The 12,068-nt window shown below is 47.8% G+C and overlaps 1 protein-coding gene and 1 long non-coding RNA gene across 5 annotated transcripts; one reads left to right on the top strand and one right to left on the bottom strand.

Moving 5' to 3' along the window:
• The first annotated feature begins 2,836 nt into the window (after nt 1-2,836).
• Nucleotides 2,837-10,433, top strand: Spata24 (spermatogenesis associated 24). 4 transcript variants are annotated; one of them, XM_003477448.5, is made up of 6 exons: nt 2,837-3,030; nt 4,877-4,942; nt 5,152-5,282; nt 5,379-5,449; nt 10,019-10,121; nt 10,228-10,374. In XM_003477448.5, the coding sequence occupies exons 1-6, from the start codon at nt 2,914-2,916 to the stop codon at nt 10,355-10,357; spliced, it is 618 nt and encodes a 205-aa protein (XP_003477496.1). In that variant the 5' UTR covers nt 2,837-2,913; the 3' UTR covers nt 10,358-10,374. The 4 variants fall into 4 exon arrangements, with proteins under 4 accessions (XP_003477496.1, XP_063088255.1, XP_063088254.1 ...); XM_063232184.1 differs by having other exon boundaries at nt 2,852-3,030; nt 4,757-4,942; XM_063232185.1 differs by lacking the exon at nt 10,019-10,121 and having other exon boundaries at nt 2,849-3,030; nt 4,757-4,942; nt 10,228-10,433.
• Nucleotides 6,789-12,061, bottom strand: LOC134471899 (uncharacterized). Its single transcript, XR_010041604.1, has 2 exons — nt 11,921-12,061; nt 6,789-10,640 (listed from the first exon to the last, which is right to left on the bottom strand). It is a non-coding gene; the product is annotated as an uncharacterized LOC134471899 (long non-coding RNA).
• Between the last annotated feature and the right edge of the window lie 7 nt (nt 12,062-12,068).

Here is a 12,068-nt window from a genome sequence, read left to right as displayed (position 1 = left end):
TGGAGCTAGGCATGGTGGCACTTGCCTGTAATCCAAGTGCTAACTAAGGAGGATAAGGCAAAAGGATCAACACAAGTTCAAGGACAGCGTGGGCTAAATAGTGAGTTCAAGGGTAGCCTAGAATACATAGCAAAACTGTGGATAAAAAACAAAACCAAAAAGTTGAGCAGGGTGGCACACTTCTGTAATCCCAGGGTGAGGCAGGAGAACTGTTCTCAAGTTAGAGACCAGCCTGGGCTACAAAGCTCAAGGCCAGCCTAAACTGCATAGTGAGATGCTTGTCTCAAAAAGACAAAACAAAAACCCACAATTCCTTTAGCACAAGAGTTACATTTGAAATGCTACATAGCCACACATGGCTAGTGGACACACAGAAGTAGAACACTGAATTACTGAAGTTCTATTGAATAAGCTGGTCTTTAATAGAAGTCAGTAAGGCTGGGCAGGTGGGCCATGTACCCCAGCACTCAGGAGGCTGAGGCAGAAAGATCATTCTGAGTTTCAGGTTAGCCTGGGCTATATAATTAGACCCTTTATAATTAGGTTAAATAATGTCTCAACTGTCTCTCTCCCCTCACAAAAAAATAAAAAAAAGCTGCTCAAGAGTGTGATGACACGGGGCTGGGGATTTAGCTCAGTGGCATAAGCGCCTGCCTTGGAAGCAGGCAGTTGTGAGTTCAATCCCTGGTACCGAAAAAGACCAAAAAAAAAAAAAAAAAAGAGTGTGATGACACACATCTGTAATTCCAGCACTTGGGAGGCTGGAGTAGGAGGATCACCACAAGTTTGAGGCCAGCCTCTACTACATAGTGAGACTGTCTCAAAACAAACAACTAAATGTATAGTGGGCTAAATAATACTTTCCAAATTTAAGACCTTTTGTTACTAGGTCAAAATTCTTTACATATACAACTCAAAGCATAAAGTTTATTTTGGCTCAGTTGCAAGTTGCAAAAATCAGTCCCGTTCAGTCCCTGGTCAGCTGGCTCCCAGGCAGAGGCATCATGGTGGAAGGGACACAGTAGAGGACAAATGCTCACTTCATGGCAGCCAGGAAGCAGAACTCAGGGAGAGAGCCAGAGAGAGAGAAGGGACTGAGAACAAGAACACACCATTCCGGTCTCAACCCCCAGGGACCGATTTCCTCCAACCAGACTCATCTCATAACAGCACATTTGGCTTAACTTGTTCCTTAGGTTCATGGCCCATGATCTAATCACCTTCCAAAAGCCCCACACTAAATTTGGGATGACTTTTTTTTGTTGTTGTATTTTTCACACAGGGTTTCCCTACATAGTTCAGACAGCTTTAAACTCACTACATACCCTATGGTAGCATCAAACTTCAGGTGATCCTCCTGCCTCAGTCTCCCAAGTGCTGGGATTACAGCCATGGGTAGGGTAACATTTTTGATCCAAACAATAACACCAGAGGAGGTGACATTTGAATTAGGCTGGAATAGGGGCTGGGGATTTAGCTCAGCGGCATAAGCACCTGCCTTGCAAGCAGGCGGTCATGAGTTCGATCCTTGGTACCAATAAAAATGAAAAAGACAAAAAAAAAAAAAAAAAAAAAAAAAAAAGAATTAGGCTGGAATAGATGGTTAGTGTTTAAATGTGAGGAACAGGGGTTGGGGATTTAGCTCAGCAACATAAGCACCTGCCTTGCAGGCAGTCATGAGTTCGATCCCTGGTACCAATTAAAAAAAAACGAAAATAAATAAATAAAATGTGAGGAACAGAGAGAGTGCTATAGTCCCTGTAGTTCCAGCATTCAGGAGGCTGACACAGGTGAACTGCCTCGTTTGAGCCACCCTGGGCTACATAGTGAATTCAAGGACAACCTGAATTACAGAGTGAAACTCTGTCTCAAAAAATAAAAAATTTAAACAGTGGAGAAAATAACTCAGACATATAGGTGCACCCCTGTAAACCCAGTACTCAGAAGGCTGAGACAGGATTATTGCTGCAAGGTCAGGCCAGTCTGGGCTAGATAGAGACTCTGCTTCAAAATGCAGTATAGTAAAAGTTAACTACATAAAATAAAAAATAAATAAAAAGAGGGCCCAATATTGGAAAGGGACCAAGAAATGAGTGGAGAGGATGGGAGGAAAGAGGAAGAACGAAAAGAATAAAATGTGTTATGTGGCTGTACCAACTCCCCACAATGAATTGTGTACTGCAAACATGTACTAATAAAAATTTTAATAAAGCTCAATAGTGCCTCAACACAGTATTATCTGAGGTTAAAAAAAAAGCCTTCAGTGGTGATCATGTGATCTTTGTCCTCTCCTGCCTGCTTTTCAGATGTCTTCCCAGTCAAGCCCCACTACAGACCTCCTGCTCTCTTCCCTGGCCCTTCAGGGTCAGATACACCTCTCTCGTGGCTATCCAGAACCTGGTATCACAGCATGAGGACTCCTGGATGAAGCCATTCTCCTTTTATATCTTCGTTGTCTAGGATTAGGCATCCTAAGTGCTATATTCTAGGAGGCTGGTGTCTCTTAGTATAGGGGAAATATGAACATCAGGGTAGGAGAGGCCCGGGATGATGGACAATGTAGGCCTGCCTAAACTGGCTCTCTTGTCAGTGTCTTGCAATTTAACAAGCCGTGGAGGAAGACTTGTCTCAAGTTGTCTGTTCACTGACAGTAAAAGTAGTAGAGCACTGCTTGCTCCCCAGAATTGCGCGAAAATCAAGATACAATAAACGTGCGAATTTTCTGTAAATTCTCATAGGTGGAGGTTCTTTGGTTCTAGGCTACTCCTTTAAGAGGCGGGCCCAACGTCTCCTGACGGAGAAGCCCCCGCCCCCAGTTGCCAAGGTGCTCTGTGGCGTCTCACTCTCATTGGTGGGTGACGGTGGCGGGGCCCAGAGGGGCGGCCATTTCCAACGAGCTGGCGGGGGCAAAAGATGGAGTCGCCCCTCGGGTGGTCGCCGGGGGGCCCGGGCTCTGTATGCCTCGCCTTCGACCAACTGCGGGACGTAATTGAATCACAGGAGGAACTTATCCACCAGCTGAAGAATGTGGTACGCAGACAGGAGAGCTCGGGGAAGGGCGACTGAATGCCCTACCGGTGGGGGCGAGGCCAGGCCCTGTTTGGGTGGGAGGGGCGTGGCTAGAACGCGTTGCCGAAGGGGTCGTCGGGAGGAGGCGGGACCCTGGTGAATCCTGGCTGGGAGGGATGTAGCTCAAAGTGGTGGGGCTTCCTGAAGATTTGCCAGAGAATTTTCACCGAAGTTTAGCAATACGTACACTCTGCCTACGGTAGTAGATCATCCCTGTCCGTCAGCTTCTCCATTTTTAGTGGTGGTGACGTCGCTGTTCTGCCAAAGCCGTCCTGTGGGAGCAGGGAAATTGGTATCCCTTCTGCTCTGCACACACCTCCCCAGTGTCAAATGCAGTGCCATGCTGAGAACAGTAAACACAGATTTGGCCCTTGAGCAGGCTGATTTAAGGATTTCCAAGCAACCTGTATCCTGTTGCTTTTTTCTTCTTAAACCCCAGCTAACAGGTCCAAAGTATTGGAGCCACAGATGGCCTCCAGTGGAGGCCAACTGGAGGCCAAGTTTTTCTGTTCTGATATTTCTGCCTCAGTAAGAATGTCAGGATATATTTTCAGTTTAGAAATAAAGAATCTGGTAATGCACGCCTGTAATCCCAGCACTTGAAAGGCCGAGGCAGGGAGATCACTGTGATTTCAAGGCTAGCCTGGGCTACATAGTGAGTTCAAGGCCAGTCAAGTACACAGTGAGACCATCTCAAAAAAAAAAAAACAAGGAAAGGAAAGGAGAAAAAAAAACTGGCTTCACTTGTGTTTATTAAGCTGAAGATTCACAAACAACTTCTTCCCTTCTGGGAGTTGGATGTGGAGACATGTGAGAGACATGCTCTGTTGACTACCCTAAAACTCTGTTTCAACAAAAATGTTACAAGCTTTAGATTGGGAACAAATTCACAATGGCTAATTTTGCATACTTCTGTAAGGGAGAAATGGAGGTTTGGGATTACCTGTATCACCCATTTAAGACTTCTCATTAGGTTTTAGGGATGGGCCATCCTCTTGCACTCACTAAGACTAAAACTAAAACAACTAAATTCAAAAAACATTCCAGGGCAAGATCTTTCTTAGCATAAGATCATCTCTGCCCTCTTAAGTCATACCAAAATTATACTTGTCTGCTGAGTCACAAGCCTCTGAGTCTCTTGCCAATTTTGAATCTACCACTAGTCCTGTCAAACACTGTGTACAACCAATAGTGATCCACATGGACCATTCTGTGGTCCATTTGGAGACATCAACTTTGCAGTCACTCATCAGGTATTACTAAATTTGTGCTCCTAAATTTTATGCTCTAGCTGTATCCTTGATGCAGGCAATTGGAGATCTTGATCAGGTCTCTGATAGCTCTCGGCACTAAATTACCTTCCATTACCTGAAGATACCCAGATCTTTCTCTTGGTAGCTAGCTTTGGCATGTGTGTTCACACCATCTGGAACACAGTATTCTCTCTGCTTCTTTTCTGGCCCATCCTGTTTAGCAGTCAGACGTTAGTATTAAGTCACCTTCTTTAAAAGCAGTTCTGACCCTTATGCTGCATCAGGTGCCCTTCTGGGTGCCACAGCCCTAGGCTTTATCATTATGGCATACACTGTTAGGTGCAGGTTTGAGCTCTCTCCTCTATGATTGCACCTTGAAAGCAGGATTTGGAGATGGGCCTCAATGAATCTGGAACTGACTTCTCCCTTTCCAGAGCCTGTCTCATCCTAGGTGCCCTGCACATCAATCCATTATCCAGCCTTTGTCCTCATCCCTAGAGGGTACCCCTCCCATCCCAGCTCCCAAGTCCTCCCTGAGCCAAGCTCTGTTGCAGATGATTCTCCAGGATGAAAATTTTGTCAGTAAAGAAGAATTTAAGGCCATGGAGAAGAAGCTGGCAGTAAGTAATGGCCTATGCAATCTAATCTTTGCCCATTTCCCAAGATCTCTGTGGTTGGGTAGCACCATTGAGAATCTTCAATCCCCTTGGTGAGTCCAGAACCTTCCTGTACCCTGTCTTCTGTCTGCCCCCCTGAAAAAGGGCTGGTCAAGAAGTCTAGAGGCCTAAGGTGGCTTGGGGTAATGAGGTGACTGCTGCTACCCCTATAGGAAGAGAGAGCTGCCCATGCCAAGACCAAACTCCTCCTGGCCAAGGAAGAGGAGAAGCTGCAGTTTGCCCTTGGAGAGGTGGAGGTGCTGTCCAAGCAGCTGGAGAAAGAGAAGGTGGCCTTTGAAAAAGCGTGAGTGGGGCTTGGGAGGGACTGTGGAAAGAAGGGTCCTGTCTGTCTGCTGGCCCGTCCTCCTCTCATCGTGTCCCCCCCCCCCCCCGCCTCCAGGCTCTCCAATGTCAAGAGCAGAGTCCTGCAGGAGTCCAGCAAGAAGGACCAGCTCATCACCAAGTGCAATGGTAGGCGGGAGGCCCACGCTCCCCTGCATGGTAGCATACACCACGGGCACGGGCACGGGCACTTTCCTGGCAGCCCAGTGTCTGTGTCCAAAAGCGGGTTTCACCACAACTTCTGTACCCGGCTGAGGATACATGCAGGCCCAAGCGGACAGCACCTTCGAAAAGGCCTTCAGGGACCAGGCAGGTCACGGAAATGAGGGAAGCAGTCGGTGAACAATATTCTTCACGACCATAAAGGAATGGGCTTGCTCCCATTTTTCTTAAAACCTAACTATCTTCTTAGTCACCTTTTGTGTCTCCATTTTAGAGAAAATGTACTTTACTTACATTTCTGCTATAAGGGGAACAGCAGGGTGAGAAGTCCTGTTGGGGAACTGGCTGTTAGTCTCAGGGTCAGGGACTCACTTGGGAGATGGGGACTGATGACATGGAGAGCTGTGCTGTCTTTCAGGGCAGTGCCATGTTGAGGGCAGTAAACTGTTGCTGTGGAAGTGGGGATCCAAATTGCCAGCTTTTTACAAAATGAACTAGAAATCAGGGTTTCTGTTTTATTTTATTTGAGACAGGGTTTCACTATGTAATTCAGACCCGCCTCGAACTTACTAAGGAGCCCAGGCTGTCTTCAAACTCACAGCAATCCTCCTGACTCAGCCTCCCAAGTGCTGAGATGACAGGCATGCACCACCATGCCCAGCTATTTTGTTTTGTTTGGGTGTGAACCCAGGTCCTTCACATGGAACTGTTCTTCTGTTTATTTTATTTTATTTTGGTACTGGGGTTTGAACCCATGACCTCATGCTTGCCAAGCAGGCACTTACACCACTGAGTTGTATTCCTCCCCTTTTTAATATTTTATTTTGAGGGGGCAGTACCAGGGACTGAACCCACAGCCTCATGCCTGCCAGGAAGGCTCTTGTGCCAGTGAGCTAAATCCCTGGCCCCTCTTCACGTGGAACTACATCTCCAGCCCCTTTTTTTGTTTTATTTTGAAATAGGATTTACTGAATTGCTAAATTGCCCAGGCTGGGCTTAAACTTGCAGTCTTTTTGCCTCAGTCTCCTGAAGTGCTAGGATTACAGACAAGCACCACCATTCCTGGGTAGAAAACAAATCTTAATGGAAACTTATCTAACTGTATAGTGTTAGCAATGGATCTAAACATCTTTTTATTTAAACATTTTAGTATTTACAGACCAAGGTATGTCTGGGCCACCAGTTTTCAACTCTGCCCTACACACATACCTGTGGTGATATACTGGCTTAGTTGGTGCTGTGAGTTGGGCCACTTTCAGAGCCAGCTACCCAGTGTCCTGAGACCCCAGAAATGCTTTTCTTTCTCCCTTGTTATTTCAGGGGTGGTGGTGGACAGGGGACAGTTTTGAGACAGGGTCTCACTATGTAATTTAGGCTGGTCTTGAATTCACCAAGTAGCCCCGGCTGGCTTCAGATTCCCAGTGGTCCTTCTGCCTCAGCCTCCTGAGTGCTGGAATTACAGGTGTGCACCACCACGCCCAGCAGGAACCTCTTTCATTTTGCCAGAATGCTGAGCTTCTGTTACCCAGGTTATGAGATATGAAATCCACACACACAATATCTTCCTCGTTCACTACAACAGACCTCAAGTAGGAAACAGTCCAGGCCCAAAAGAGGGACAGGTCCCTCCTAGTGGGACCCTCACCTAGAGAGGCCTGGCATCCCTCATCCACCACTCCAGCCTTCTGTCTGCCGGTTAAAGTTCTCACTGGGAAGTGGCAGCAGGGTGACATTTTGACCTGGCCGGGCATGCTGACAGCCAAAAGGGTTATAAGCAGTGGCTTCTGTCAGGATCTCCTGGGACTCCAGAGATAGTCACTGCTTCCATGCCCAAGGCTGCAGGTCTCGTGTCCTCCTCCCTACCCTGATTCTCCTAACGGGATCTGGAGTTCTCTCTTGGGGCAACTGGACACTTCTTTCCCACAGGCATTTTCTTTGGTAGAGGTCTGCCCAAGCCCAGAGCTCTGTGTCCACCTGTGTCACTGAGTCAGGGCCTGGCTTCCTCCCTTAGAATGTCCTGAACCCCTCCAACAGGCCACAGGCTCTTACCTGGGCCGATCTAGTGCTGTGGCCCTCTCCCTGACCTGTACCCACCTCTGCCACGATCCTCTGTGTGGTTTGGTTTCTGTACTTACAGTGTTGGGTTTTTTTCCCGTCTTTAGCTGGGGTTGGTCTCAAACTTGCAACAATCCTCCTGCCTCAGCCTCGAGAGTGCTGGGATTACAGGTATATGCCATCGTGCTCATCTCCTTACAGTGTTCATCACTGTTCTTATAGGGAGGTTTGTTTAAACAGGTTCTTGCTACATAGTCCACATTGGCCTCCAACCTGAAATACCCCTGCATCAGCCTCCTGAGTGCTACTCCTAAGCTACAGGTTCAGTCCTCTTTTTTTTCCTGTCTTTCTTTTTTTGGCAGAGGGTCTCACTATATAGTTCAGGGTGGACTTGTACTTAATATGTAGTTCAGGCTGACTTTGAACTTGTGGTGATCCTCCTCCTTCATCTTCCTTAATTACAAGTGTGAATTACTAAGCCTAGCTCCTCTTTTTTTTTTTTTTTTTTTTTTTGGTACTGGGGCAAACTCACAACCTTGTGCTTGCCAGGCAGGTGCTTATATTGCTGAGCTAAATGCCTGGTCCTCTTTTGGTTTTTGAGACAGGGTCTCATTAAGTGCCCTGGCAACTTAACTATCATGCCCAGCAACAAAGGAAGGGATTTTTTAAAAAATCATTCTTTTACTGACTGCTACAGGTATGTGTGTGTGTGTGTGTGGTACCACCAATTGAACTTAACAACTTTGTGTTTGCCAAGCAAGTGCTAATGCTGCTGAGCTAAATGCCCAGCCTGATGCCACAGGTTTTAAGAGTTACATAGTTTTGTAATTCTTTTGCCTAAAGAACTTCACAAGCAGACTGGCATGCTGGTGCACACTTGTAATGCCAGCACTGCAGAGCCCATCCAAGGCAGCTTAAGTGATTTAGTGAGATGCTGTCTCAAAATAAATTAATAAAAGAGCAAAGGATATAGCTCAATGCGAAGGCTCTTAGCTCAGTTATCTGCACCATAAAAGAAAACAAAAAGCAGGCCAGGCATGGTGACTATACCATAGACTGAGGCAGGAGAATGGTGCGTTCAAAGACAACCTGGGCTACTGAGCAAATTCAACAGCAGTTTGACTACACAGCAAGACACAGGCCCAAAGGAGCAAGCAAAGAGAGACCTCAGTTTAGCTGGCTGACTGTGGGGCTCAATACTTGCATTGTGGGCAAGTCAGTCGGTATCTTCCTCCCTTCCCCTCTTCCCCCATGCTGGGCCTTGACCTGATACCAAGTTTTCTAAAACCCTAAATGCACCTGCGTTTCTACATTGTTAGAGTTCAAGTCCTAGTTAATCTTCAGCCATTAAAGGCAGCAGGATTTTCTTCTGTGAATCAGAATTTTCTAGGGCTCCCTGAGGGGTACTTACATAAATGATGCACCAGCAGAATCCCTACAGCCTCCTTTGATTTTGATCCCACACAGAAAATCACTGTTTATCAAATGTGTGTCTAATTTGAGGATGTTCTTTGCTACCAGTGTCTCACTGGGTCCTTTGTACTCCACTGCAGTTTAGAGGCTCTGGCCCCATCTTACAGATGAGAACATGAGTCTGAAAAGAGAGGCAACTGGCCCAAAGTGGTAATGTTTCCTCATCACTGTCAGCTTTATTGAAATGTTGTGTGGCCCTGTTCTAATCAATCCCCACGTCTTCTCTTTGTAGTACCAAGGATAGAATGCAGCCCTGCATAGGTGCGTGCTGTACCACTGAGCTTGCCCCTGTCCTCCCCAACCCAACCCAGTCCTCTACCCCCAACTCCTAACACTACTTTCAGGAGCTATCTCCTACAGGTAGGGATCGCACCCTCCACCACCCCTGAAACCCTAGTGCCAGGAAGTGACCAACTGGCCCTCAGTTGGACTGAGATTGCTGAACTAGATATTTCTGAGTCCTAGGCCTCTGGGGTATAGCCCGCCCGTTCGTTCCACAGATATATTTAGTGTGCCCCTAATATGTCCCTGGTACTGTTTTAGGTCTTAGGGATAAAGCACCAAATAACATAAAAATCCCTGACCTTGTAGGCTTTACACCCTACTTTGGAAGATAAATATGTATGTTAGATCTAGACACTAAGGAAAAAAGTAGAAATGCCTGAGAAGTAGGAAGAAGTTGACAGGAACTATTGGGAAGAGCTGTAACTTTTAGACAAAGGAAGGTCTCACCAAGAAAGTGGCATCTGTAAATCTGCAGCTGCCCACCTCTCTCCAAGAACCTTCGTCTGCCCTCACCTGCGTGACATCCACAATAGAATTGTAAAGCTCCTGACAACCACTAGACCCTGCCACTCCCAAGACTCCATAATAAATGCCTTCATGCTGAAGTGTTAGCAGCTGTTCATGTTGAGCCAGGGGCGGGGGAGTCCCACACAGGAAGGCCTTAGCTCAGGAAGGGGCCTTGGGCTAGGAGCCACCCCTCCTCCCTGACTCTCTCCCCCACAGAAATTGAGTCTCACATTACAAAGCAAGAGGATATACTTAATGGCAAAGAGAATGAGATTAAGGAGTTGCAGCAAGTTATCAGCCAACAGAAACAGATCTTCAGGTGAGGGGCCTGGGCCAGGCGGGAGTTGTTGATGGAAGCAGGGAGCCTGACCTGTGGCCCCTACCCTGGGCCACATACCGCCTACGACCGGCCGGCTCCCTTGCAGGAATCACATGTCTGACTTTCGGATCCAGAAGCAGCAGGAGAGCTACATGGCCCAGGTGCTGGACCAGAAGCATAAGAAAGTCTCAGGAATGCGGCAGCCCCGCAACCCCAGCGCCTCAGGGAAAAAATAAAATATTCGTTGATTTTCTGTTTTTTGGCTATAATGCCCAACCTCTGTCTTCTCTGCTCTAGGAACCCTGCCTTTCACACCCCTATGGGTCACCTCCCTGAGTGACCACTAAGAAGGGGCAAGGGAAAAGGCTTGTGCTTACTTGCCTGTCTCCAGAGGCTCAGTGACCTGAATCAAATCACCAGGAACGGGATGGGGTACAGGCCTTGTGCCACCACCTGCTGGGCTCAGAGATGCTGTTCCAGCTCCAGCCCCTGCTGCATTCTTCCCTCCCATGGGTGGTTCTGGAGGTGAGGGGGACAGGATCTTCCTTGTGTCATGGGCACTGACCCTTACTTGAGGTGTTTAGTCCTTTTTTACCTAAACTGCTGTGAGTACCCTAATAATATCCCACCAGATTCTCAGTGCTCTGGTAAATTTTGAGCTGTCAACTGGACTGTAGGGCAGGGTTGGCGCTGTGTGTGTGTAAGCCTTGACCAACATTTCAAAGATAATCTGGGAGACCAGTCACCATCACATAACGAGAACATCATTCATGAGTCGAATTTGCATCTCACACCTCCCTCAAACCAAAGCTTGTTTTCATAAATGAGGGCAGGGAAATGACAGTGCTGTCTGTAAAGTGAGGAAAACATCTGGGAGAGGATCATGGTTTTCTCAAGTTAAACAAACAGCTGGATGTGATAGGCTACAACCATTTATCGCTGATGTGCCCCAGGGGACCACAGTGACACCAAGGCAGGGGCCAGCGATGCTGTTGAAGCTGTCTAGCCTCTGCTTGGTCAGTGTGGGCACAGGAGTCAGTGCTCTGTCTCCAGGGCCAGCGGAGGCCTGAGTCATTGCTAGACCTTGAAGCCAGAAGTTTAAGGGCAAACGGTGCCCATTGTCATAAGACAAAGACAGGTGGTGGCTACTTGCCACCAGTGCCAGACCCCAGGGCAGAACTGGAGGTTGTCAGGGCAGGAGAGAACTTTGTAAATGCCTGGAGGAGAGCACAGGGCTGTCCTTGCCTTAGAGTGCATAAAAGCAGGACCAGGGGCTGGAGATTCAGCTCAGCGGCATAAGCGCCTGCCTTGCCAGCAGGCAGTCGTGAGTTCGATCCCTGATACCGATAAAAATGAAAAAGACAAAAACAAAACAAAGGACCACACAATGCTGCTCAGGCCTGTCTTGGGCGCTTAGGCAGCTTGGAAAGCTAAAGCTGCCACTCCAGGCCCCTCCAATAATCCTGACCAAGGGAAAAAGCTCTAACCCAGAGGTCCTGGGTCCTGAGGCCCCAGCACATTTAGGGTGGGGTGGGGGTGTGACCTGTAGCAATGTTCCACCAAAGGTTAGGGAGTACCCCAGGTCAATGGAGCTCAAGAGTTCTACCTGAGGAAAGCCATGGGGCTGGAGGGGGTCTTCCCCCTTGAGTGAGGTGACAAGTCGAGGGCTGAAACTGAGGGAAAAACCTGCTGACAAGACAAAGCTCTCCGCTTGAAAATCTGGATGCCTAGGTCAAACCCTGAGCCTCAGACCAACGCTGGATTTTAGGTGAGCCCCTGCTGGACCAAAATGCCCTCACCTGTAATATAGGTGGGTTGGGTCTGGCTGCCTTTCACTTGTGTGGGTCAAAGCCTGGAGTCCCATCCAAGTGCTGGACAAAGGGGTTGATTCATCATGGGAGCTCAAAGGGTAGGGTTCTGGCCCAGGTCTTCCTGCTGTCAACGCTG

Source organism: Cavia porcellus, unplaced genomic scaffold, assembly GCF_034190915.1.
Source record: "Cavia porcellus strain 051 isolate PalLab524CR breed Dunkin Hartley unplaced genomic scaffold, mCavPor4.1 scaffold_21, whole genome shotgun sequence".
In the NCBI taxonomy this organism is placed as follows: domain Eukaryota; kingdom Metazoa; phylum Chordata; class Mammalia; order Rodentia; family Caviidae; genus Cavia; species Cavia porcellus.
The sequence above is the reverse complement of the archived record's forward strand: the minus strand, read 5'-3'. Positions and strand labels throughout refer to the sequence as shown.